This window comes from Rhinoraja longicauda, chromosome 20 (genome assembly GCF_053455715.1).
Source record: "Rhinoraja longicauda isolate Sanriku21f chromosome 20, sRhiLon1.1, whole genome shotgun sequence".
NCBI lineage: Eukaryota > Metazoa > Chordata > Chondrichthyes > Rajiformes > Arhynchobatidae > Rhinoraja > Rhinoraja longicauda.
Window position 1 is genome coordinate 9,473,151 of NC_135972.1, and position 26,608 is coordinate 9,499,758.

At 42.2% G+C, this 26,608-nt stretch overlaps 2 protein-coding genes across 2 annotated transcripts in view; both read right to left on the reverse strand.

The window, feature by feature from the left end:
* The window catches only part of LOC144603358 (V-type proton ATPase subunit S1-like), a 37,373-nt gene extending 33,834 nt beyond the window's left edge, over positions 1 to 3,539 (reverse strand). Inside the window, exon 1 of the mRNA XM_078416507.1 lies at positions 3,427 to 3,539. Coding sequence (XP_078272633.1) covers positions 3,427 to 3,539 — 113 coding nt within the window. The remainder of the gene's footprint in view (positions 1 to 3,426) is intronic.
* A 9,569-nt stretch (positions 3,540 to 13,108) lies between these two features.
* The window catches only part of iqub (IQ motif and ubiquitin domain containing), a 35,028-nt gene continuing 21,528 nt past the window's right edge, over positions 13,109 to 26,608 (reverse strand). The window contains exons 11-20 of the mRNA XM_078416509.1: positions 26,275 to 26,442; positions 24,415 to 24,587; positions 22,485 to 22,640; positions 21,607 to 21,817; positions 20,378 to 20,553; positions 19,203 to 19,373; positions 18,410 to 18,586; positions 16,481 to 16,729; positions 14,367 to 14,552; positions 13,109 to 13,274 (exon numbers count right to left, since the gene is read on the reverse strand). Coding sequence (XP_078272635.1) covers positions 13,110 to 13,274; positions 14,367 to 14,552; positions 16,481 to 16,729; positions 18,410 to 18,586; positions 19,203 to 19,373; positions 20,378 to 20,553; positions 21,607 to 21,817; positions 22,485 to 22,640; positions 24,415 to 24,587; positions 26,275 to 26,442 — 1,832 coding nt within the window. The 3' untranslated portion in view covers position 13,109. The remainder of the gene's footprint in view (positions 13,275 to 14,366; positions 14,553 to 16,480; positions 16,730 to 18,409; positions 18,587 to 19,202; positions 19,374 to 20,377; positions 20,554 to 21,606; positions 21,818 to 22,484; positions 22,641 to 24,414; positions 24,588 to 26,274; positions 26,443 to 26,608) is intronic.

A 26,608-nucleotide genomic window follows, 5' to 3' on the forward strand; every position in this document is an offset into this window, starting at 1 on the left:
ACCCTACAAACAGCTAACAATGGCCTGTTTCCTTTATCATCGTTACTTTTTTTACATATCTTTCATTCATTGTTCTTTATCTCTCCACATCACCGTCTATGTCTCTCGTTTCCCTTATCCCTAACCAGTCTGAAGAAGGGTCTCGACCCAAAACGTCACCCATTCCTTCTCTCCAGAGATGCTGCCTGTCCCGCTGAGTTACTCCCGCCTTTTGTGTCTTTCTTCGGTTTAAACCAGCATCTGCAGTTCCTTCTTACACAAGTTCCACCAACAGTTTGTTTTTTTCACATACAAAGTGCTGTTAACTTGAATGGTGTCATCATCCATCACTTCATCTCTTCCTGACTTATATTGGGTCCTTGTTTCTCAATGTCACATGTTTAAAACCGCACTATCTACTGAATCTCCATTATTGATTTTTTTTCCCCCCCTTTTCCCCTGTCCTCAATGTCTTCTCCAGAATAATCCACTCTTCTGACTTCAGCCTTCTGCACATCTCCCTTCCATTGTTTAGGTTTAGGTTTATTATTGTCACGTGTACCGAGGTACAGTGGAAAGCTTTGTTTTGCGTGCTATCAGATCAGATAATGCTATACATAAATACAATCAAGTCATACTCAAGTACAATTAGCAGAACAAAGGGGATGATACAGAGTGCACAATATAGTTCTCAGCATTAGAAAATAGAACTTAAAACAGTACAGCACAGGAACTGGCCCTTCAGCCCACAATGTTTGTGGGCTGAAGGGCCATGTTTGAGAAGGCAGTGGAGGCCAATTCTCTGAATGCATTCAAGAGAGAGCTAGATAGAGCTCTTAAGGATAGCGGAGTCAGGGGGTATGGGGAGAAGGCAGAAACGGGGTACTGATTGAGAATGATCAGCCATGATCACATTGAATGGCAGTGCTGGCTCGAAGGGCCGAATGGCCTCCTCCTGCACCTATTGTCTATTGTCTATTGTCTGATCATGATGTCAAGTTAATAGCACTGTAGATCATCAGTTCCAGAGGCAAAGTCCAATGTCCGCAATGGGGAGAATGGAGTAATCTCAGTGGTAATTAGTCGCTAATTTACTTTTTAAGGGCAAACAGAAGGTCTCTACCCACAGTCCCAAAGATACTTCTGTCCAGCAGCTTATTGTGATGCAGATCAATATTTCCATTGGGTTTTATGGATTTTACTTGCAGCTTTTATATATTTAAAAAACATAACTATATAACGCCTAAAAATTAGCAAGAAAGAGAAAGGAGGGGGTAGAGCAAGGAGGAAACTGTGGACATATTCCAGGAATAGATATTTGCCAAAGGAGAAATGGAGCAGAAGCCAAGATAACGTCAAGAATCTAATGTCAAGAGTGTAAGATAAAGGAGTGGGCAGTTGTTTTCTCAAACTCTTCCAGTGAATCCACTCCATCGATAGCACGTACATTCTTTTGATTATATTGTATGATTGTACGAAGTCACACAATTATTCCAATGAAGGTCTTAGGAATCATTCAGCCCCCCCCCCCCCCCCTCCCCCCCATGAGGCGGTTTTTGGACAGCTTTTAAGAAGTAAAAGTTGTTACTGTACACAATTACTGCCCATTACCAGTCAAGCAGGTATTTGTGGTGAGGCAACCACACTGACCAGGGAGGGATCTTCTGTTTACTGGATACTAACAAGTTGACAGTTCAAACAGAACTCTGGCATATTTTAGTTTAGTTTAGTTTAGAGATACAGTGTGGAATCAGGCCCTTCGGCCAACCAAGTCCTCGGCCGACCAGCGTTCCCCATACACTAACACTGTCCTACACACCCTCGGGACAATTTACCATTTTATCAAAACCAATGAGTCTACAAAGCTGAACGTCTTTGGAGTGTGGGAGGAAACCGGAGCTCCCAGAGAAAATCCACGCAGGTCACGGGGAGATCGTACAAACTCTGTACAGACAGCACCCGCAGTCAGGAACCTTCCCTGGTCTCTGGTGCTGTAAGGCAGCAACTCTAACGCTGCACCACCGCTGCCGCCCCTTTTGTTTAATTGTGTTAAAGCCTTGTGTAATTCTTCCAGACTGACTTTATGTATCAATGCTGATCCTAGATTTCTGAATCCTTGGATTTCTGATTAATAAACCCTTGGAGCGTAGCTATGCACCATGGCTCAATCATTGTGCCCCACAGTTTTTTGCAAACACATAACCATAAATAGTAGTATTCCTTTTTGACTTAAGTATGCTCAGAATAAGTCAATATCACCAGCATTGCAGGATTTTTGGAAGATTTTTCTTCGTTCAAGAACCACGAAAGAAAATGAAAAACACTGGTCGCTACAAACACTCACACAACTAGTTAAGTAGAGTTCAAAAGTTAACTGGAAATCACACAGTCTGTTGCCTCTTCTTCTTGTGATATTCAGACGTGATAGAGAAAACGAGATCTGGGTGTCCTAGTGCATCAGTCACTGAAAGGAAGCATGCAGGTACAGCAGGCAGTGAAGAAAGCCAATGGAATGTTGGCCTTCATAACAAGAGGAGTTGAGTATAGGAGCAAAGAGGTCCTTCTGCAGTTGTACAGGGCCCTAGTAAGACCGCACCTGGAGTATTGTGTGCAGTTTTGGTCTCCAAATTTGAGGAAAGATAATTCTTGCTATTGAGGGCGTGCAGCGTAGGTTTACTAGGTTAATTCCCGGAATGGCGGGACTGTCGTATGTTGAAAGACTGGAGCAACTAGGCTTGTATACACTGGAATTTAGGATGAGAGGGGATCTTATTGAAACACATAAGATTATTAAGGGGTTGGACACGTTAGAGGCAGGAAACATGTTCCCAATGTTGGGGGAGTCCAGAACCAGGGGCCAAAGCTTAAGAATAAGGGGTAGGCCATTTAGAACGGAGATGAGGAAAAACTTTTTCAGTCAGAGAGTTGTAAATCTGTGGAATTCTCTGCCTCAGAATGCAGTGGAGGCCAATTCTCTGAATGCTTTCAAGAGAGAGCCAGATAGAGCTCTTAAGGATAGCGGAGTCAGGGGGGTGTGGGGAGAAGGCAGAAACGGGGTACTGATTGAGAATGATCAGCCATGATCACATTGAATGGCGGTGCTGGCTCGAAGGGCCGAATGGCCTACTCCTGCACCTATTGTCTATTGTCTATAAAACAATGTTGGTGAAGTTAATATTCCCTGAACAGCACCATTTTGAAGTTGAAGCCGGCAATTTACCCAAAGAATGTTAGCCCAACACTTCAGACAAACTACTTTAAATTAGATCTGGAATTTTTTTCCTGACACTTTTCAATAATTGTGACTTTTGTTCAGCTTCGAACTTGGTTTTCCGGCAGCTACTGGTCAATAGTACATTTCCATGAATATAAGGAGCTTGAAACTTGGTAACTTTCCAGATGGGAAAAACACTATTGGTATTAATTAGACTTTGTTCAGAAACTCACCCAAACGTCGACCACACCAGCACCGGGACATGATCCACAGCAGAAGCACCCAGGAAAAGGTTAGTTAAAGTGAACCACAGCAATGGCTGCAAACACCAACGATCCTGAACCATGGCACCTTGAAGAGAACTTGCCTCTGATTAAAACAGACTGAAAGTAAAAATGTGCATATGCTTAAAGTGAAACAACCCACGCAATGGCCGGATTCAGCCGGATTTTTTTCTGATGCCTTCTTGTTTTGGTATAAACGCTACTTAATGTAGACAGGGAAATTGAATGACATTTTGCAGAGAAAAAGATTAAGAATAATTTAGAAATTTCTAATGTGCTGTGGAATAGCAGGAAAAAAAGGTGTGTGCGCAATGTTGCAATCAGCGATGAGAAGGTTTAGAAGGTTTACTGATTAACCTGTTCACCATCAAGACAAACTTGCTTCAAGAATGCCCACTCTTTTCAATGCCTAACCTTACAACGATCCTCCACGAAAGAACAGATTTTAAATTTGAAATAAACTAAAACAAAAACCAATGGGATGAACGTTTTCACTCTGGGCCAGGTGTAATGAAAATATATCTGCACTTCACAAAAGAACAAATTCGGAAAAATAATGAATGGATTAAGTCTGAAATAAACTAAAACAAAGACCTTTGTGATGAATAGTTCCTCCAAGGGCCAATGTAATGAAAATGTGTCTTTACATCACAAAAGAACAATTTCGAAAAATATTACATGTATTAAATTTTTAAATGAATTAAAACAAATATCAAAATACAAATACCAAAAGGTAAGGGATGAATATTTCCTCTCTGGGTCAGGTGTAATTAAAACATATTTGTTCAACCATACAAATGGTTCATAATTGTGTTAGACATAGCACTTAGAACATTATTAATCATGGTTTTTATTTCCCAACACTTTGCTGCACAAATGCATCCAGGTTTAGGACTTAACAAAATATCTGCAGGATTCAAGGATTCGGATCAATGAATGGAGAAAGTACATCCTGCAGAGCACTAATAACTATTTATTAAGGCAAAGTACAAGTAAAAAAAAAAAAAACTATCAATAAAGTAACAATACAAAATAACAGGTCTCATGCTGCTCTATGTGTTCGAGACTCCTCTCCGCACTGGCTGGTACCAGCTTCACATCACAGTCCAAGCTCTCTCTCTCTCTCTCTCTCTATCTATCTCCCTCTCTCCTTCTGGGTGAGTTCCTATCTCTCAATAGACAATAGACAATAGACAATAGGTGCAGGAATAGGCCATTCGGCCCTTCGAGCCAGCACCACCATTCAATGTGATCATGTCTGATCATTCTCAATCAGTACCCCATTCCTGCCTTCTCCCCATACCCCCTGACTCCGCTATCCTTAAGAGCTCTATCTAGTTCTCTCTTGAATGCATTCGGAGAACTGGCCTCCACTGCCTTCGGAGGCAGAGATTTCCACAGATTTATAACTCTCTGACTGAAAAGGTTTTTCCTCGTCTCCGTTCTAAATGGCCTACCCCTTATTCTTAAACTGTGGCCCCTGTTTCTGAACTCCCCCAACATTGGGAACATGTTTCCTGCCTCTATCGTGTCCAACCCCTTAATAACCTTATATGTTTCGATAAGATCCTCTCTCATCCTTCTAAATTCCAGTGTATACAAGCCTAGTCGCTCCAGTCTTTCAATATATGACAGACCCGCCATTCCGGGAATTAACCTGGTAAACCTACGCTGCACGCCCTCAATAGCAAGAATATCCTCTCCCCCAAGGTGAAGTTCTCCTCTCTCTCGCTGAAGGTGAAACTCTACAGTGGTAGCATGCACTTATAAATGTACATTTTCTAAGTTATGCCGATGACACTCAGTTATACCTTTCTGTCGAACCCGCTGATGCAAAATGCCTCAAGTTCTTTGACCTCCCGCCTATTTTCCATTAAAAAATGGGCAAATGCTAACTTTCTTAAACTCAACGATGACAACATAGAAATGTTATTACTTGGATCAAAACCCAAGAGGGAGATGTTACTCGGTAAACTGGGAAATTTGACTGCCTATGTTAAACAAGAAGTCACAAGCCTGGGGTAAAAATTGACGATGATCTTAATTTTAAATCTCACATAAATAAGGTAACAAAGTGTGCTTTCTATCACCTCAGAAATATTGCCAAAGAATGGCCTTTCTTAACTCAACATGACTGTAAAAACTCATACATGCTTTCATATCAAGCAGACTTGATTACTGCAATGCCTTATTTACCAGGATGCCTTCAAAATCCACCAACAAGTTACATGTTAGCCTGTCAATGCCGCAGCAATAAGAAAATTGGCAAAGCAGCATTTTTTCAATGATGCCCCCAAGCTGCAGAATGCCCTACCCAGGGCTATGAGACACACCCACTCAGTTGACATTTTTAAACGGCAGCTAAAAACTTATCTTTTCAATCAAGCTTTTAACTGACTTCACTTCTTCTGATGACGTTGGAAAAAATTACCTTTACTTTCTTGTATTTTCCTCAGCGTACCCCTGAGTAGCTTATGTGCTCATATAGTATATGGGACTCTGTATTTGACCTGTGTTTTTGATTTTTGTCCTTTTACACTCTCAACTTTGTATTCTTTATTTTATACTTTTATATAAATCTGTGCTTTTTATGCTATTAACTGTCTATGGCCTTACTGTTTTAAATTGTATTTTTGTTTAGACTTGTGTTTTCGTGAAAAGCACTTTGGGCTGCATTCCATTGTATGAAAAGTGCTATACAAATAAAGTTATTATTATTATTATTATTATTATTATTATTATTATTATTATTATTATTATTGTTATTGTTATTGTTATTGTTATTGTTATTGTTATTGTTATTGTTGTTGTTGTTGTTGTTGTTGTTGTTGTTATTATTATTATTATTATTATTATTATTATTATTATTATTATTATTATTATTATTATTATTATTATTATTATATAACTTTATTTCTGAGGACAACAGGTGACTGTGTGTCAAAACCAGCTATCCTCCTTGGTACCGTAATGATGTGAGTTGTATCCTATCAGATGCCAAGCTAATCTCAGATGTCTTTAGGAAGGCAAAGCTTATCTTAGTGATCTCGCAGGTGGCCTCGCGATTTACTGGTCCCTTCAAGTTAGCCTAAGCAGACTTCAAAAACATCGACTTGTTTTCTTAAGCAGGGTTTCAAATGTGGTGCTGCTAATTTAGCTGACAACTCCATTTGTTTAACCCTTAAATTGCACCGTGGAAGCCTCAAGATTAGTCGCTACTCACCTCAAACTTGCAACGATACTCCATCACCTTAAAACCTGCTCATCTTTCCGCTGAAATTGTTCCATTTTGTAGGAACAAAAAGGCCATTCAATTACAATGGGGATGAAGTTCTGATATGGACCTTGGTAAGTATCAAGATACAGGCTTTAAATTAATTGAGTTTGCCTCTCATGCTTTCATTTGATTAATATCAAAACTTTTCTTAATTATTAATAGTTTTTTAATTGTCCTTAATGATGTGATAGAGTCATGGAGTCATAGAGTGATGCAGTGTGGAAATAGGCCCTTCGGCCCAACTTGCCCATACCGGCCAACATGTCCCAGCTACACTAGACCCATCTGCCCACGTTTGGTCCATATCCCACCAAACCTGTCCTATCCATGTTTCTTAAATGTTGGGATATTCCCTGCCTCAACTACCTCCTCTGGCAGCTTATTCCATACACCCACCACCCTTTGTGTGAAAAGATTACCCCTCAGATTCCTATTAAATCTTTTCCCCTTCACCTTAAACCTATGCCCTTTGGTCCTCGATTCACCTAGTCTGGGTAAGAGACACTGTGCATGTACCTGATCTATTCCTCTCATGATGTTACACAACTCTATATGATCACCCCTCATCCTCCTGCACTCTAAGGAATAGAGTCCCAGCCTACTCAAACTCTCCCTATAGCTCGGACCCACCAGCCCTGCCAACATCCTTGTAAATCTTCTCTGTACCCTTTCCAGCTTAACAACATCTTTCCTATAACATGGTGCCCAGAACTGAGCACAATACTCTAAATGTGGCCTCACCAACGTCTTATAGAACTGCAACATGATCTCCCAACTTTTATACTCAATACTCTGACTGATGAAGGCCAATGTGTCAAATGCCTTTTTGACCACAACCATTAATAGCTTTGAAAATTCAGTAGCATTCAGAGACACTAGGCTGCATTGTACAAGTCCAGGCCTGCAGGTTGGATCAAACATTAAAACAATACAACAATACAATACAATACAATATATCTTTATTGTCATTGTACCCAGGGGTACAACGAGATTGGGAATGCGCCTCCCATACGATGCAATAATTTAAGTAATTTAGACAACAGCAACCCAACGAAACAATTGTAACAGTTTTAGACAGGGTAAAGTGCAAGTTGATCTATGCGTTGTGACCATCCGGCTCAGCAGGACCGGTTCATAGCAGCTATGGCCCTGGGGATGAAGCTGTTCCTGAGTCTGGAGGTGCGGGCGTAGAGGCCTTGTATCGTCTGCCCGATGGAAGGAGTTCGAACAGACTGTTGCAGGGGTGTGAAGAGTCTTTGTGGATGCTGGTGGCTTTTCTGAGGCATCGTGTGTTGTAGATGCCCTCCAAGTCTGGTAGCTGTGTTCCGATGGCCCGCTGAGCTCTATGGACTACCCACTGTAGAGCTTTCCTTTCTGCCTCCATGCAGCTGAGGTACCACACAGGGATGCCATGTGTTAGGATGCTCTCTATGGTGCAGCGGTAGAAGTTCGTCAGCAGCTGTTGGGGTAGACCAGACTTTTTCAGTGTTCTTAGGTAGAACAGTCTTTGTTGTGCCTTCTTGCCCAGCGCAGCAGTGTTATTGGACCATGTTAGGTCCTCCGAAATGTGAGTGCCCAGAAACTTGAAGCTGGACACTCTCTCCACACTGTCCCCGTTGATAGAGATCGGGGCATATTCCCCGTTATGTGACCTACGGAAGTTGATGATCAGCTCCTTGGTCTTGGTGGTATTTAGGGACAGGTTGTTATCCGAGCACCAGTCCGCCAGGTTCTGCACCTCAGCTCTATAGTTTGTTTCATCCCTGTTGGTGATAAGCCCGATCACTGTTGTGTCGTCTGCAAACTTGACAATGGTGTTGGTGTCGAATGCAGGAACACAGTCGTGTGTGAAGAGGGAGTAGAGCATGGGGCTCAGAACACAGCCCTGTGGTGTGCCGGTACTCAGGGTGATAGTGGAGGACAGATGCGGGCCCATTCTCACTGCCTGCGGTCGTTCCAGCAGGAAGTCCGGCTGGTGGAGTTTGGTGATGAGCTTGGTGGGGATGACCGTGTTGAAGGCAGAGCTATAGTCAATGAATAGCATCCTCACGTACGTGCCCTGTCTCTCCAGGTGAGTCAGGACAGTGTGAAGAGCCAGAGAGATGGCGTCCTCTGTGGATCTATTTGCCCTGTATGCAAATTGATGTGGGTCCAGTGAGTCAGGGATGCTGGATTTGATGTGTGAGAGGACCAGCCTCTCAAAGCACTTCATGACTATCGGCGTTAGGGCAACTGGGCGGTAGTCGTCAGGTTGGAGATCTTTACTTTTTTCGGCACCGGAACTATGATAGCCGACTTCAGGCACTTGGGGACCGTAGCCAGAGATAATGACAGGTTAAAGATCCTGGTGAATACCTCAGCCAGCTGTTCAGCACAGTCCTTCAGTACCCTTCCTTGAACTCCATCCGGTCCTGCAGCCTTGCGTGGGTTGACCCTTTGCAGAGCGCGTTGTACCTGCAGCCTTGCGTGGGTTGACCCTTTGCAGAGCGCGTTGTACCTCCTGTGTGCTTAGTTGCAAGACCTGTCCCTCCGCCTCGGCTGGGGTTCTTCCACTCAAGGTGGTTTTGTCAGTTTCAAAGCGGGCAAAGAAGGTGTTAAGCTCGTTGGTCAGTGCCATATCACTGTGGGGGCAGGCAGGGCTGCTCTTGTAGCCAGTGATGTCCCTGACACCCTGCCACATGCTTCTGGTTAAAACAAACTGGTGTCACACCCACCAAGTATGAATCAGGCAGTTGTGACTTACTTGCAAAATTGTCACTGGAAACATTTGCCAAAGCCCTCAGCCATACTTGTCCAACATTGAATGTCAGTGATCATGTGGGCCATGTGAGACCAAGTCATACCCTTTACTGATAGAACTAATGGAGCTGCTGCCTCACAACGCCAGAGGCCCGGGTTATATGGAATAATATGGACTCAGAGAAGGGTTCCGATCCCGAAACGTCACCCATCATTTTTCTCCAGAGATGCTGCCTGACCCGCTGAGTTACTCCAGCACTTAGTGTCTATCTACCAGGGGTCAACCTGACCATGGATGCTGTCTGTCCGGAGTCGGTACGTTCTCGCTGTGACCACGTGGGTTTTCTCCGGGTGCTCCAGTTTCCTCTCACATTCCAAAAGACATGCAGGTTTGGGTTAATAGGCTTCTGTAAATTGCCCCTGGTGTGTAGGATGGGATAGCATAGAACTAGTGTACGGATGGGTGATGGTGAGCATCGACTCTGTTTGCAGACCGATCTGGTTGAAGGCGATGGAGGAGGCCCTGCAGGAGCCTGGGGCTTGCCTGGATCGGGAACTGCTCCAGGAGACCGAGTGCGTGGGTGGGCCAGACCTTGAACTTTGGAAATGGCGCCAAAACATGGCGGCGGCTCCATGTGTAAATATGCAGCACCATTGAACCATTGAAAGTTCGTATTGTGACATGCCTCCACTTGGAAAATACAATCAGCTTACACACTGCTTTAATGCACTTCAGAGGTCGAGCATTTGTGCAAATAATTCCAGAGAGTTATGATTCCATTGTAAGAAGACAAAAGAATTAAGATCATAACATTATTATTTTCCTTTGATATTGACTTACTTTTCAACAGAATTATTTCTGTCAAAGTATATAGCAGGGTATAGACCAGCTACAGAGACGGGCAGAGAAATGGCAGGTGGAGTTTAATCAAAGGAAATGTGAGGTGTCGCACTTTGGGAAGTTGAATGCAAAGGAAAGGTATACAGTTAATGGAAAGACCTTTCCCAGCATTAATGTACAGAGGGATCTCAGGATCCAAGTCCATATCATCCTGAGTGGAGGTAAAGAAGGCGTACGGTATGCTTGCTTTCAATCAATGGGCCATCGAGTAGAAGAGTCAGGAAAACACGATGCAGCTCTACAGCACTTTGGATAGCGTGCATTTAGCGCATTGCGTGCAGTTCTGGTCACCCCTTTACAGGAGGGATGCGGGGGCTTTCAGAGGGTGCAGAAGAGCTGCTTGGATTAGATGGTCTTAGCTATAAGGGCGGACTTGGGTTGTTTTCGCTGGAATGTGGGGGTTTGAGGGGAGACCTGATAGAAGTATATAAAATGTATGAGATGGATGGGTAGGGTAGACAGTCAGAACCTTTCTCCCAGGGTCAAAGACTGGAGGGCAGTGTTTTAAGGTGAGAGGAGTAAAATTTAAAAGACATGTGCAGGGTAATTTCTTTTTACCCAGAGGGTGGTGGGTGACTGGAATGCGCTGTCAGGGGTGGTGGTGGAGGCAGTTACGACAGTGGCATTTAAGAGGCTTTTAAATAGGCACATGGATATGCAGGGAATTAAAGGATATGGATCATGTGCAGGCAGGGTAGATTTATTTATCTGACATTTATGTTCGGCACAGACATTGCAGGCTGAGGAGACCGAACATTAAAAAAAAATTACCCTGCGTATGTTGAAAGACTGGAGCGACTAGGCTTGTATACACTGGAATTTAGAAGGATGAGAGGGGATCTTATCGAAACGTATAAGATTATTAAGGGGTTGGACATGTTAGAGGCAGGAAACATGTTCCCAATGTTGGGGGAGTCCAGAACCAGTTCAAGAATAAGGGGTAGGCCATTTAGAACGGAGATGAGGAAAACCTTTTTCAGTCAGAGAGTTGTGAATCTGTGGAATTCTCTGCCTCAGAAGGCAGTGAAGGCCAATTCTCTGAATTGGTCCTGATTGAGAATGATCAGCCATGATCACATTGAATGGCGGTGCTGGCTCGAAGGGTCGAATGGCCTACTCCTGCACCTATTGTCTATTGTCTATCTATGGAACTGTATACATCGAACATATTGTGCTATGTTGCATGTACACCAAGCTGACATTTTGTGTTTTAATCTGGATCACCTGAGGGGCAGGCACAAAATACTGGAAAGACTCAATGTGAGAAGGAAAATAACTACAGATGCTGGTACAAATCGAAGGTATCACAAAATGCTGGAGTAACTCAGCAGGTCAGGCAGCATCAATGGTCAGGTTACTCAATGGGTCAGACAGCATCTCGGCAGAGAAGGAATCAGTGACGTTTCGAGTCGAGACCCTTCTTCAGACTGAGAGTCAGGTGAAAGGGAAACGAGAGATATGGACGGTGAACACAAAATGCTGAACTCAGCGGGTCAGGCAGCATCTCGGGAGAGAAGGAATGGGTGACGTTTCGGGTCGAGACCCTTCTTCAGACTGATGTCAGGGGAGGGGGTGGGACAAAGATAGGATGTAATAGGAGACAGGAAGACTCGTGGGAGAACTGGGAAGCGGAGGGGAAAGAGAGGGACAGAGGAACTATCTGAAGTTAGAGACGTCAATGTTCATACTGCTGCAAACTGCCCAAGCGAAATATGAGATGCTGTTCCTCCAATTTGCGCTGCGCCTCACTATGACAATGGAGGAGGCCCATGACAGAAAGGTCAGACTGGGAATGGGAGGGGGAGTTGAAGTGATGAGCCACCGGGAGATCAGGTTGGTTAAGGTGATATCGGGAGATATGGAACAAATGAATGAAAGATGTGCAATAAAGTAATGATGATCAAGGAAACATGCCATTGTTAGCTGTGGGCTAGGTGAAAACGAGTTACAGACAATGAGACTCAACAAGATGACTTTGAAACTGATACAATGACTTGGGTGGGGGTGGGACGGAGAGAATGGGGATGCAAGGGTTACTTGAAGTTAGAGAAATCAATATTCATATTAAATATTAAACCAGTATCTGCATTCCCTCCCTTCACTTGAGGGGTAGCTGGGATAATTTGTGCAGCACAATATTTTCATGACTGTGAGACTATGCCTGATACTTTAAGCAATACGTCGAGCCTCAGTTCAGGGGCCCAGTGAAATGTGCAAATATTAGGAAACTGTAATGAGATTATATTGAAATATATAGAGGATTGCATTTATGAATCCAGTTACACTTCATTCAATCATTCTTTAGTCTAAAGGATTAATTAAAAACACAGATATTTATTTCACAAAATGCTGGAGTAACTCAGCAGGTCAGGCAGCATCTCAGGAGAGAAGGAATGGGTGACATTTCGGGTCCGAAACATCACCCATTCCTTCTCTCCTGAGATGCTGCCTGACCTGCTGAGTTACTCCAGCATTTTGTGAAATAAATACCTTTGATTTGTACCAGCATCAGTTATTTTCTTACACTAATTAAAAACACAGAATCGGTTACAAATTAAAGAGGTTACAATTATTTTTTGTTTTACTTATGATCAGCGATTAATGAAACAATGGAACATTCTTTTCAACAAAGCTGTAATTTTTTTTAATTGAAATTAATCATTGAAGTGTGTCCGTCTGACATCTTCCACTGAAGTAATTTGCGAACACTGGCTTTCAATTAGCGTGAAAGAAATTTGTAATGATGAGGTCGTTTGTGGAAGTTGAGTCTTTCATCAAGCAGGTGCGCGCGTAATTCACTATTTCAGGAATCCGAGAAAAGTAACTCTTTCCCAAAGTGTGTCGGTTATTGATCGTGCGAATAAACATGGCCTCATAATCCTGTGTGAACAACAACAATATACTCATGGAGTCACAGTCACACATCATGGAAACAGGCCCTCCAGCCCAACTTGCCCATGCCAACCAAGATGCCCCATCTACACTCGCCCCACCTGCCCGTATTTGACACATATCCTTCTAAACCTTTGCTATCCATGTACCTGTCTTTTAAATATTGTTGCAGTGCCTTCCTCAACCACCTCCACTGGCAGGGTCGTTCCATATCCCCGCCACCACTCTGTGTGAAAAAGATGCTCCTCAGGTTGCTATTAAAGCTTTCCCCTTTCACTTTGAACCTATGTTCTCTGGTTCCTCAATCTCCTAATCTGGGTACAAGGGTCTGTGCATCTCCCCTCTCTATTACCCTCATGATATACACCTCTATAAGATCACCTCTCATCCTCCTGTGGTCCAAAGAATAGAGTCCTAACCTACCCAACCTCTCGCTATAGCTCAGGCCCTCAAGTCCTGGCAACATCCACAAATGTCTAGTCCAGAGTTAATCACTGTGAGGACATTAAATTGAGGACACACAACACATGCACATCAGAGCTTTCCTCGGTGCCTTAAAACATTGAACTATCAAATTTGTAACCAAGAAGTTGAATGGACATCATTGGTGGGATGGCACGGTGGCGCAGCAGTAAAGTTGCTGCCCTACAGCGCCAGAGATCAGGGTTCAATCTGTCTGTACGGAGTTTGTACGTTCTCCCCGTGACCTCGTGGGTTTTCTCTGGGAGCTCTGGTTTCCTCCCACATTCCAAAGACGTTTAGGTTTGTAGGATAATTGACCGGTGAAACTGTAAATTGCCCCATGTGGGTGTAGGATAGTGCTGGCTTACGGGATGATTGCTGGTCTGCGCGGACTCGGTGGGTCAAAGGGCCTGTATCTCTAAACTAAACTAAACATAGAATGGAAGAACAATGCAGACAGATGACTAAACTAAACGAGCCCATGAGTGGATAAATAAGTACGCAAAGTTGAACTCGGAGAGCAGCCGTTGGGAATTATGAGATGCAACAATAATAAACAAACGCAAAAGATATAGAGTGATAAGTTTACAAAATAAGAGAGTAAATAAGTGTGTATACCTTGTAGATGTTATCAAGTTTAAGGTGAGCTTCAGCTTCTTCTGCTGTGAGGAGAATACAATTCCAAGGTGACCACTCCATCGTTTTATCCCACCTTATCATTATCAGATCCTTCATGCTTGTACTGGCACTCAACACAGACTGGGTGCCCCAAATACTGTCAACGAGATATTTCATATCTTGTTCCTGCCAAAATAATACTGCTTTGTAAATGGTGTCAACATTTTGAAAATACAATTTTGTCAGCAGTTAAAGTCCAGCCCAGCTTTGCCAACTGTCAAGTTAAAAGAACTAAGAGTATCTCTGGCATTGGTGGTGGATCCTAGAGAAACTCAGCAATATTGATCAGTTATTGGATGCCATGGAAGGTTCAACAGCAGAAAATCTTAACAGATAAATTATCTGCCACTGTTGGGAATGTTCAGGAATTCTATGTTTAACAGTGAAGGCATGGATGTCCTGGGTCTTTTGCCTTTAAATGTTTAAATACTGCCTTTTAAATAGGTAAATGCCATTTGCCTACAAGATCTGTGTTGATAAAATGAGCAAAATACGTACTCATTCGGCCCTTTGAGCCATTCAATATGATCATGGCAATAAAATCAGTACCCCATTCCTGCTTTTTCCCCATATCCCTTGATTCCTATAGCCCTAAGAGCTAAATCTAACTCTCTCTTGAAAACATCCAGTGAATTTGCCTCCACTGCCTTCTGCAGCAGAGAATTCCACAGATTCACAACTCTCTGGGTGAAGAAGTTTTTGCTCATCTCAGTCCTAAATGGCCTACCCCTTATTCTTAAACTGTGACCCGTGGTTCCGGACTCCCCCAACCTCGGGAACATTGTTCCTGCATCTAGCCTGTCCAATCCTTTAAGAATTTTATGTGTTTCTATAAGATCACCTCTCATCCTTCTAAATTCCAGTGAATAGAAGCCCAGTCGACCCATTCTTTCATCATATGTCAGTCCCGCCATCCCGGGAATTAACCTGGTGAACCTACGCTGCATTACCTCAATAGCAATAATGTCCTTCCTCAAATTAGACCAAAATTGCACACAATACTCCAGGTGCGGTCTCACTAAGGCCCTGTACAACTGCAATAGGACCTCCTTGCTCCTAAAATCCTCTCGCAATGAAGCCCAACATGCCATTAGCTTTGTTTACTGCCTGCTGTACCTGCATGCTTACTTTTAGTGACTGACCCAGGTCTCGTTGCACCTCCCCTTTTCCTAATCTGACACCATTCAGATAATAATCTGCCTTCCTGTTCTTGCCATCAAAGTGGATAACCTCACATTTATCCACCTTATACTGCATCTGCCACGCCTGCTCACTCACCCAACCTATCCACGTCACCCTGCAGCCTCATAGCATCCTCATCACAGCTCACACTGCCACCCAGTTTCGTGTCATCCGCAAACTTGAAGATGTCACATTTAATCCCTTCGTCTAAATCGTTAATATATATTGTAAATAACTGGGGCCCAGCACCGAGCCTTGCGGCACCCCACTAGCCACTGCCTGCCATTCTGAAAAGGACCCGTTAATTCCTACTCTTTGCTTCCTGTCTGCAACCAGTTCTCTATCCATGCCAATACCCTATCCCCAATACCATGTGCTCTAATTTTGCACAGTAATCTCTTGTGTGGGAGCTTGTCATAGGCTTTTTGAAAGTATAGATACACCACATCTCTCCCTTATCCATTCTACTTGTTACATCCTCAAAAAAGTCCAGAAGATTAGTCAAGCATGATTTCCCCTTCATAAATCCATGCCGACTTTGACTGATCCTGTCACTGCTTTCCAAATGACATTCAGTGTAAAGAAAGGTGCACAATAACAATAGACACAAAATGCTGGAGTAACTCAGCGGGTCAGGCAGCATTTCTGGAGAGATGGAATGGGTGACGTTTCGGGTCGAAGCCCTTCTTCAGCCTCCATAGAAAGGTCTCGATCCAAAACGTCGCCCATCCCATCTCTCTGGAGATGCCGCCTGGTCCGCTGACTTACTCTGGCATTTTGTGCCTATCTTCAGTTCTGCAGTTCCTTCCTACAGACTTTGGGTGCACAACGTCATTTGCTTAAAGCATCCTGTAGCAAAGGTCATACGATACCTGCACTAAGAATGCAAGTTGGGATCCATCTCCAAAATCTGCCTCCGCTTTCCTCAGCTGTTTCATGATCAGTTTGTACTGGCTTGACTCTTCGCGATGACGAGCTTCGTTATTCTGCTTAATGCATTGTCGGCATAAGTGGAGTCCCCTTGACGCCATTGACAGAGGGAAGTCTGTGGACGGTATGTAACTCCCACAGCTTGAGCAGAAAAAAATGTTTTTGCGCAACTGCATTGGATCCTGTGGAACCTAGAAAAGATGCACAAAGCTCACATTATACCGAGGTTCAGAGTTTAAAGGATATCTCACCTCAGTCTTGAAGTCTACAAACAAAGATCGTTCCCCACTCGTACGTTTTACCCACTAATATCAATGGAATTGATCAGATTTTCCACACATCCAAAGCAAAATTAAATTTAGAAGTCTCCAGTAATAACTGGAGTTAATTTGGGATTTTCATGCTGCATTTATGAATATATCTGCAATAAAGCGCTGTGGAACTCTTATTATTCAACAACTAAACTGTTCATTTGTTGGTTCCCCAGTTAATATATTCCATTGCAACCACTTAACACAAATATAAACAGTTTTGCAACCACGTCACACTAATGAATAAGAAAGGTTTGGAGGGATATGAGACAATATAGCCTGGTGGGCTGGTGTAAATGGGGCATCTTGGTCAGCATGGGAAAGTTGGGCCAAAGGGCCTAGTCCCCTGCTGTATGGCTACGACTGAACTCATTAACCAAATGAGACTGGGTGATACCATCACCAGAAGGCAGCATAACATTAAACTTTGATGACACTGCCCATATTTCAGTGCTGAAATGTCCCACCATGGAATGGTTAGTAAAGTTGGTCCCTCACAGCTCCAGCAATTTAGGTTCAATCCTGATCTCCACAGCTGATGTTCTCCCTGTGACCACAGGGATTTTGTATGTGTGCTCCAGTTTCTTCCCCTATCCCCAAGATCTACATGTTGGTAGGTTGACTGTTCTTAGTGTATAGGTGAGTGGTAGAATTAAGAACAAGCTGTTGGGAACATGGGAAAAATAACATTGGATTAGCATGGGATTAATGTAAATGTGTTCTTGGTGGTCAGCACAGACTGGCTGGGCTAAATTGTATGTCTCCGTGCTGAATGACTCTCTGGATCTCAAATATAATTTCCTGCCCTTTGTAATCCAGTCCATTTCAGGCAATTGGAAATATCCCTTTAGCCTCTTTGGCTTCTTTTTTGTACTTGCACACTTGTTTTTATCATTGCCCTGTATACTTCTACAACAAAATTCCCACTTTCACACCATTAAATCCTTGTATTTGCATTTCATGGATAAAAAAATGGTCACCCATTTGGTCAACCAATGGTCAACAGTGAATTCCATTTGCCAGCACCTTAGACACCATGTATTCGGTTTATATCCATTCTACATCCCTGCTCCATTAGATTCTCATTTTATCTTTGTTCCTACAAGCTTTGATACACGTGGTGAAAAGCTTTACAGTCTTTCGAGGAGCACCTAAAATATTAGTGTCCTTTTATCACTACCCACCTCTCATACATTTAACAATCCATTTCAGAAGGTCATCTCAAAATTTTATGTGATTTTATTTTGGTAAATAGTCTCTTAAAGCAAATGTCTGGTAGCCTGTCTAGACAATGACTACAATGTTAACTGCAGCTCCAACAGAGCGATCGTGCCCTATGCTACTCTGTGTTCAGCCATCTATGCAAGGATATTAATATCTACCCGGGTGAGATTCTGGAGAGCCATATTGTTCTGTACAAAGTCAATGAATATCATCCTAAATGCTATATCTTGACAAATTAAGCACTTCAGATCATCTTTGTGTCAATAAAAGGGAAAGTGCATAAAATTACACTGCTGAATGACCCCAGCACATTTCAAGTAACGGCTCATTTTGTACCTTAAGGAATCTGGCGATCTCTGGGTTAAACATTGGTGTCTTGATGTACTGAAGAAAGAGTGTTGATATTCTCTGTCTGAGTCCATCCAGGTGCACTTCCTTTACTTGCCTCATCAGAAGATCTGCTTCTCGGTCAATCAAATCCATAATTTCCTGTGTTAACTTACTGTTATGTTCCTTTATAGAAAAAGGAATTGATATTAGAAATTTCTAAACAGTTAAACTCTGTGAGCCGAGCTTTAACAGACAGGAACAGATGCGTTTCGCGTTTTTTTTTAGACTTCGGAGATACAGTGCGGTCCACCGAGTCTGTGTCAACCAGCGATCACCCGTACACTAGCGCTATCTTACACACTAGAGACTATTTACAATTTTACCAAAGCCAATTCCTTGGAGCGCAGGAGGATGAGGGGTTATCTTGTAGAGGTGTATAAAATCATGGGAGGAATAGATCCGGTAGATGCCCAGAGTCTCTTTCCCAGACGAGGGGAATCGAGAACCAGAGGACATAGGTTTAAGGTGAAGGGGGAAAGATTTCATAGGAATCTGAGGGGTAACTTTTTCACACACAAGAGGTGGTAGGTGTGTGGAATGAGCTGCCGCAGGAAGTAGTTGAGGCAGGAACTATTGCAACGTTTAAGAAACAATTAGACAGGTATGTGAATAGACAGGTTTAAAGGGATATGGACCAAACGCGGGCAGCTGGGACGAATGCAGATGCGACATGTTGGTCGGTGTGGGCAAGTTGAGCTGAAGGGCCTTTTTCCATGCTGTAAGACTCTGACTTTCATACCTTGACTGTGTGTTTTAAAGTTAATAGAGCATCCAGTCTCTCATCCGTGGTCAGGTATTTCATATTAATACTGTTGTAAATTTCACGTAGCTCTCTGGCCCGAAGAGTGAACTGGGTATCCATTTCCGTGATTCTCCCATCAAATGCCTTCCATTTTATGGGATCTGCACACTACACCAGTTAAAACGCAAGTTAGTTCACAGCTGAAACTTAAATAATGGACAAATACATAAATACAAACACACTTGGAATTAGAACTTCGACTTTGGAAAGAGTCAATTTGGTGACATCTTGTGATCATTATATTGGACTGGGCTGCAATTTGACTGGAAATGCTCACTATTACACTTCAAACTGTTGGCATCTAAGATAGACACAAATAGCTGGAGTAACTCAGTGGGTCAGACAGCAAGTCTGGAGAAAAGGAATAGGTGACATTTCTGGTTGAGATCCTTCTTTTCACTCCAGCTTTTTGTGTCTATCTTTGCATTTAAGCCTTCATCTGCAGTTCCTTCCCACACATTTTGTCTGCTCCACTGCAAAATCTCCTCAAGGTGTGCCTACTTTGAAGAAGTTCTCCTCCAGTCTGAAGAAGGGTCTTGACCTATTCCTTTTTCCCCCAGAGATGCTGCCTGACCCGATGAGTTACTCGAGCTTTTTGTGTCTATCTCCAGGTTAACCCAGCATCTGCAGTTCCTTCCTACACAACCTGTTGGCATCTGTTCACCCATCAGTGTCAAAGCTCATGAACTTGTGAGCTGAGATCTGCTGGTAGTTTCCTTACTGCGCTCTAACTTTTGACTTCCACATGATATCCAGAAGTGCAGAAAGGCATCCCGCATCTCTCCAGCAATTAGCTAGGTAATTGGTTTATTGAACCCGTGCCAAGTTTAGCCCTGGCGCGGGAAGAATAAACCCATTCATTTGACCACAGGGGGGCAACTCTGAGTGAGAAAGACAAGCGTAATAATTTACTTTTAATAAATTGAGTTTGTTCCAATGGCTCAATAATTTTGCTGTCATTTCAACAGCTTAAATATCAGATCGCTTACCCACTAAGTTTGCCCAAAGTGGCACCAAACTGATTGTTTAGATCACATTCTCTCACCATGTGGTGAGACATCATCACTTCTTTACGGAATTATATTAATGCAATAATATATTGGTTCATTGACCTTATTCAAAAGATTCTGAATTAACTTTGGTCCAGTTTCCTTGGCGGCATCTACTCGATGCCGAGCGATGGACGCAATGAGCTTTGCCTCTTCTTCCAGGAGTGTGTAAAGAGCTGCCTTCCGTTCAGGGCCAGTCAGGGTCTGGTTTATGTGTCTCACCTCCTCCTTCTTCCATTCTAAATATTCACAGAGGGAACACAAAGGTAATTGCATCATTCCTCTCAACTGCCATGAAGTAAACACATTTCTCCTGCTCGCAACGGCTGGGAATTAAAATAAAACCATCTGAGCTGCAATTGAAAATAAAACATAATTGAACATCATCAAAAAAAAATTATGAATATATAAATTTTAACTGTAGAAAACGGGAGAATTGTAACGGGAGACAGGGTTTATGGGGAGAAGGCAGGAAAATGGGGTTAGGAGGGAGAGATAGAATGACATAGAGTTGATGGGCCGAATGGCCTATTTCTGCTCCTATCACTTATGAGATCTGCACACTACACCAGTTAAAATGCAAGTTAGTTCACAGCTGAAACTTAAATAAGGAACAAATACATAAATAAAAACACACTTGTAATTAGAACTTCGACTTTGGAAAGAGTCAATTTGGTGACATCGTGTGATCATTATATTGGACTGGGCTGCAATTTGACTGGAAATGCTCACTGTTACACTTCAAACTGTTGGCATCTAAGATAGACACAATTAGCTGGAGTAACTCAGTGGGTCAGACAGCATGTCAGGAGAAAAGGAATAGGTGACATTTCAGGTCGGGATCCTTCTTTTCACGCCAGTTTTTTGTGTCTATCTTTGCACTTAAACCAGCATCTGCAGTTCCTTTTTGTCTACTCCACTGCAAAATCTCCTCAAGGTTTGCCTACTTTGAAGAAGTTCTCTTCCTGCAGTCTGAAGAAGGGTCTTGGACTGGGGTCAAGGAAAGAGCGTTCACGTCGCGGCCCTGTTTCCACCAATCTTTCCACCACCACGCACTAGAAGCGCAAGAAGTACAAGAAGCGCAAGACGCAACTGTATGCAGATGCCGAGAAGTGCGTTCAGCTCTGGTTGAACAATTTCTAATCTTGTGATGTGAACTCGATAAGAAGACTTATGAACTTATGAAAATTGACCATTTTGAACATTCAACAGCATTTAAAATAAAAATGATTTACTGAAGACCAGAACAGGAAAAGTTAATCAAAGGGAAATTTCTATAAAGTAAAATGTACCTTCCAGTGCATGAAAAAGTAGGTCAAAGTCGTCTCTTGTCTTGGGATTCATTCTCCTTTCATATTGTCTCTTTGTATAATCGTCTTTTTCATTTTTCAATAGCACTTCTTGCTCCTGTTCCCATTGTAGCCTTTTGTCCCTTTGTCTTCTCAGTTGTTGAACATAATTCTTAGCAAACCAGCGTCTAAAGTAGGTCTGTATCACAATGACCTGAAATATGAGAAACTAATGTTGTAGCTAAGTTTGAAGGCAAAATCACAAGGCCATAGCAAATTGGAGTTTTCCATTAATGTTGATATTTGTGTAAAAATAAATTTTTCTGTGAGGGTTTTAATGTTTTTTTATGCAATCACTGAATTCATAGGTTAGCACAATTATGTTATGATCCAAATATAGAACAGGAATAAAGAGTCATCTTAAGTTTTTAGTATAAGAAAATAACTGCAGATGCTGGTACAAATCGAAGGTATTTATTCACAAAATGCTGGAGTAACTCAGCAGGTCAGGCAGCATCTCAGGAGAGAAGGAATGGGTGACGTTTCGGGTCGAGACCCTTCTTCAGACTGAAGAAGTTTTTAGTTTTAGTTTTAGAGATACAGCGCGGAATCAGACCTTTCGGCCCACGGGCCCATGCTGACCAGTGATCCTCGTACACGAGCATCCTACACACTACTAACATTTTACAATCTTTACCAAAGCCAATGAACCTACGAACCTGTACGTCTTTGGAATGTGGGAGGAAACCGGAGAACCCGAGGAAAACCCACGCAATCAGGGGGAGATCGTACAAACTCCGTACAGACTGCACCCGAGTCAATGATCCTAGGAATGCAATGATACTTCCGCACGGTATCTCGAAAATAAAATTATAACTTACCGCATTCAACCTACAAGCGTGGTATTCTTCAGCAGTGAAGTACCTTCCTGGAGTGAGCAACTTATCTTTGATGTTGGACACATAGCAGCCGATCTTGGGCATCTGTGTTGAAGTATTATTAGCTGTTTGCTGATACTTATTTTTTTCAGAAACTGTCTGTAGAAAAACAAAATGTACATTTGTTATGGAAATTTCCCAAAAATGGTAACACTTTGCTCCTATCTAAAATTTATCAGAGTTGCAGCAAACTTATCATTAAAAAAACTATTCTTTATTTTCATTAATACACTGAACTAATAATCGTGGTCTATGACCAAAATCGCCATGGTCCGCCAAGGGCGGTAAGCAGCCAGTCGAAGGTACATGGCAATTTACATAGTGATTTCCTTTCAGCTCACCTGCAGAGAGTTAGTTTGATGACTAAGATTGAAAGTCACAATGACAATAGACAATAGACAATAGGTGCCGGAGTAGGCCATTCGGCCCTTCGGGCCAGCACCACCATTCAATGTGATCATGGCTGATCATTCTCAATCAGTACCCCGTTCCTGCCTTCTCCCCATACCCCCTGACTCCGCTATCCTTAAGAGCTCTATCTAGCTCTCTCTTGAATGCCACTGGACATTAATGTAGTATGAACACTTAAGGGGTGTATTGTGAGGACTTGGAGCTGCATTTATAATAACCACATGTGCAGTTCTATTGACATCCAGTTGTATTTTACGACATTTCTAACTCCAACTCTCATTTAAAGATAAGAGCTTCCAGTCACTTTAAAATGTCTTCCTTTGGCAGTTAGTAATCAAGGAAGGGTGATAAATGTTAGCCTTGCCGAATTTGCCAAGATGCTAAAAAGCAGTTGGAAAAAAGATCACATCGTCTTAACATTTTATTAGTTGGAATATTTCAAATGAATACGGTGTTATATTTAGGGATAGGGAAATTAACCAAAATGTCCTCTTACTGCCTGGTTTACAATCTCTGCCAATGTTTAAGCCGACGTGGTGCATTTTGCAGTGAAACATGCAAACCTCTGAAAGATCACCGGATACAAAGACACTTTTGAGACGTTGCAGAATTTTTTTTATAAGCCGTAAAAAATAATGGGACAGAGTATTAGCTGAAGCTTTTATTCAGGTACAGGTATCCAGCATTTTACGAGAGGGTTACCTGCTTGAAAAGCGGCGCGCAATTAAAAATACACAAATTAAACAGTAGACACAAAATGCTGGAGTAACTCAGCTGGTCGGGCAGCATCCCTGGAGAAAAGGGAAAGGTGATGTTTCGGGTTGAGACCCAACCTGTGTGAGGAATGGTTTCGACCCGAAATGTCACCTATACCTTTTCTCCAGAGATGCTGCTTGACCTGCTGAGTTTCTCCAGCATTTTGTGTCAATCTTCGGAATAAATCAACATCTGCAGTTCCTTGCCATACAAATTAAACATATACACCACTACACTGTCAGCAGTAAATTTTAGTGTGTTAATCTGAAAATAGCAGCACGTAAATCATGCTTTAGTATGAAAGGAACAAGCACATTATTTTAAAAATGCATAAATTAAACACATATAAAACACGAGGTTCATGTCCATAAGTGATAGGAGCAGAATTAGTCCATTCAGACAATCAAGTCCACTCAGCCATTCAATCATGGCTGATCTATCTTTCCCTCCCAACCCCGAACACCCACACTAATCACAAATCTATCTATATCTGCCTTAAAAATATCCATTGACTTGGCCTCCGCAGCCTTCAAGTGTCTGTATCCTTTACCTGAAGGTAGACACAAAATGGTGGAGTAACTCAGCAGGTCAGGCAGCATCTCGGGAGAGAAGGAATGGGTGACGTTTCGGGTCGAGACCCTTCTTCAGATCGATGTCAGGGGAGGGGGCGGGACAAAGATAGGATGTAGTGGGAAGTGTCCTTTACCTGTGTCTCTCGGCAGAACCTCTGCACGCAAATACAACTTCTTTTTGATGGAGTCTGTGTTCCTGCATGGTGGAATTCTGTTCCTGTAAGTTTGTGCTTATAGCCACCCAAATAGGGCTTGAGATATGGATGTTTCACAATCTCCACGTTCACAGTGCAACATGTCTTGGCATCTGAAAAAAATCACAGCTATCATTTTTTAAGAAAAACACTCTCCGTTCATCTATTTTTTTTGTACAAGCAAAAATCTTTGTTGCTGATAATCTGAAATAGAAGCAGAAAATGCTGAGCATACTCATTAAGTCAATAAGCGTCTGTGGTGAGAGAAGATTGTGGTTTGTACAGCATTTTGTGATTTCATATTTAAAATCATTATCTGGTATACAAATTTAGTTAAATTGTTAAGGCAAATCAGACTGAATTAATGAATTAACTATGGTCTCTTTAAATTAATGTTCTTGTCTAGTCTAATTTGTTTTAACAATTTAAATGAATTTGTACCCCAGATATTGATTTTATACGTGAAATCATAAAATGGTGAACTGACCACAATAAACACAACAGTAAAGAATACAATTGTAATCCCAATTGAATTAATGGGGTAAAACCCCTTGTTATTCATGTAGTCCTGGGTTTGCTACAGGGGTCTCATGCTCTCATCTGTAATGTGCTTCATTTCAGGGATGACTTTCATCATTCAACATGCAAGGTGATGAAGATATTATCCTGACTACAGCACCAGCCTCTAGCTCCTGAAGACATGCAAATCACACAGTCCTGTATATAACAACATAATGTTCATGTCTTATTTAATTTCCTAAAATAAATTAGATTCAATGTATTTAATCATGTTCGTAAGTTCTCGGAATTAAGCCATTCGGCCCACCAAGTCTACTCCGCCATTCAATCACGGGTGATCTATCTTTCCCTCTCAATCCCATTCTCCTGCCTTCTCCCCATAACCCATGACATCCAATCTTATCAAGAATCTGTCAATCCCCACCTACCAATGTCCTTCCTGACAACCAGACCTACTAGCATCTGTTTTTTGTTTAGCTGTCACTTACGTTGGGCTTACAATGGCAGTAGAGTGGCGCAACGGTAGACTTGCTGCGTTACAGTGCCAGAGAACTGTATTTAATCCTGACTACGGGTGTCGTCTTGTACAGAGTTTGTACATTCTCCCTGTGACCACATAGATTTTCTCCGGGTTCTCCAGTTTCCTCCCACACTCCAAAATTCATTTGAACAGCTCTAAATCCGGAACTGTTGTTACCAACATTCATTTTTTTTCTTGTACCTGGTCTGAAAATTCTATGGGCAGCATTAAACAGGCTCTCCTGACACCTTTAATGGAAATGGAACCAACAGTCATCATTGTAACAATTTTCAAATGATTAATAAGGGTACTATATGAAAATATCAGCGACATTTCTGTTTAAAATGCAGGCTTGGATGCAGCATACGACTCTCTGCACATCAAGAACCACAGAAATCCAAAAACCAATCATGGCACTATAACTCCATCATGACCAAAATGAAAAAAATTCCAAATGGAAAAAAAACACAAGAATGAAAATAAATTGTTTGTCTTACCTTTGTAAATATCTCTAGAATTGTGCAATTTCCAAAATATCATAAATCACATGGCACATGGATAGGACAGGTTTGGAGGGATATGGGCTAAAGGCAGGCAGGTAGGTGGGACTAGTGTAGCTGGTGCATGTTGGTCGGTGTGGACAAGTTGGGCCGAAGGGCCTGTTTCCACGCTGTATGACATTTGAAACTAAATATTCTTACACAATCCAAAATGACATGCTGAAATTTAAAATATCAATGGGGATGTAGACTTTGCAGTACCTAGCTGAACTTTGACAATTATCACATAGGATTTGGTGACTTCCTGCTGTGGTTTGATGCGTTCAATAACATAGTTTTCAGGGTCAGTAGATGCCAGCTCCAGCTCGATAGCACCATGCGGTCTGACTCCTAAATCTACCAGCGTTTCCGAATCCTTTATTATTCTACCTACAAAGTAAGAGGATACTATTAGCTCTCAGGTTTTTAATGGGAGACTTAGGAGAATGCATGGGCTAAAATTCAATAAATCGCAATAATATATTCATTCATTCAGTCTACAGCATCCACGACACAAGTAAAACTATAGAACATAACACTATAAAAATATAAAATC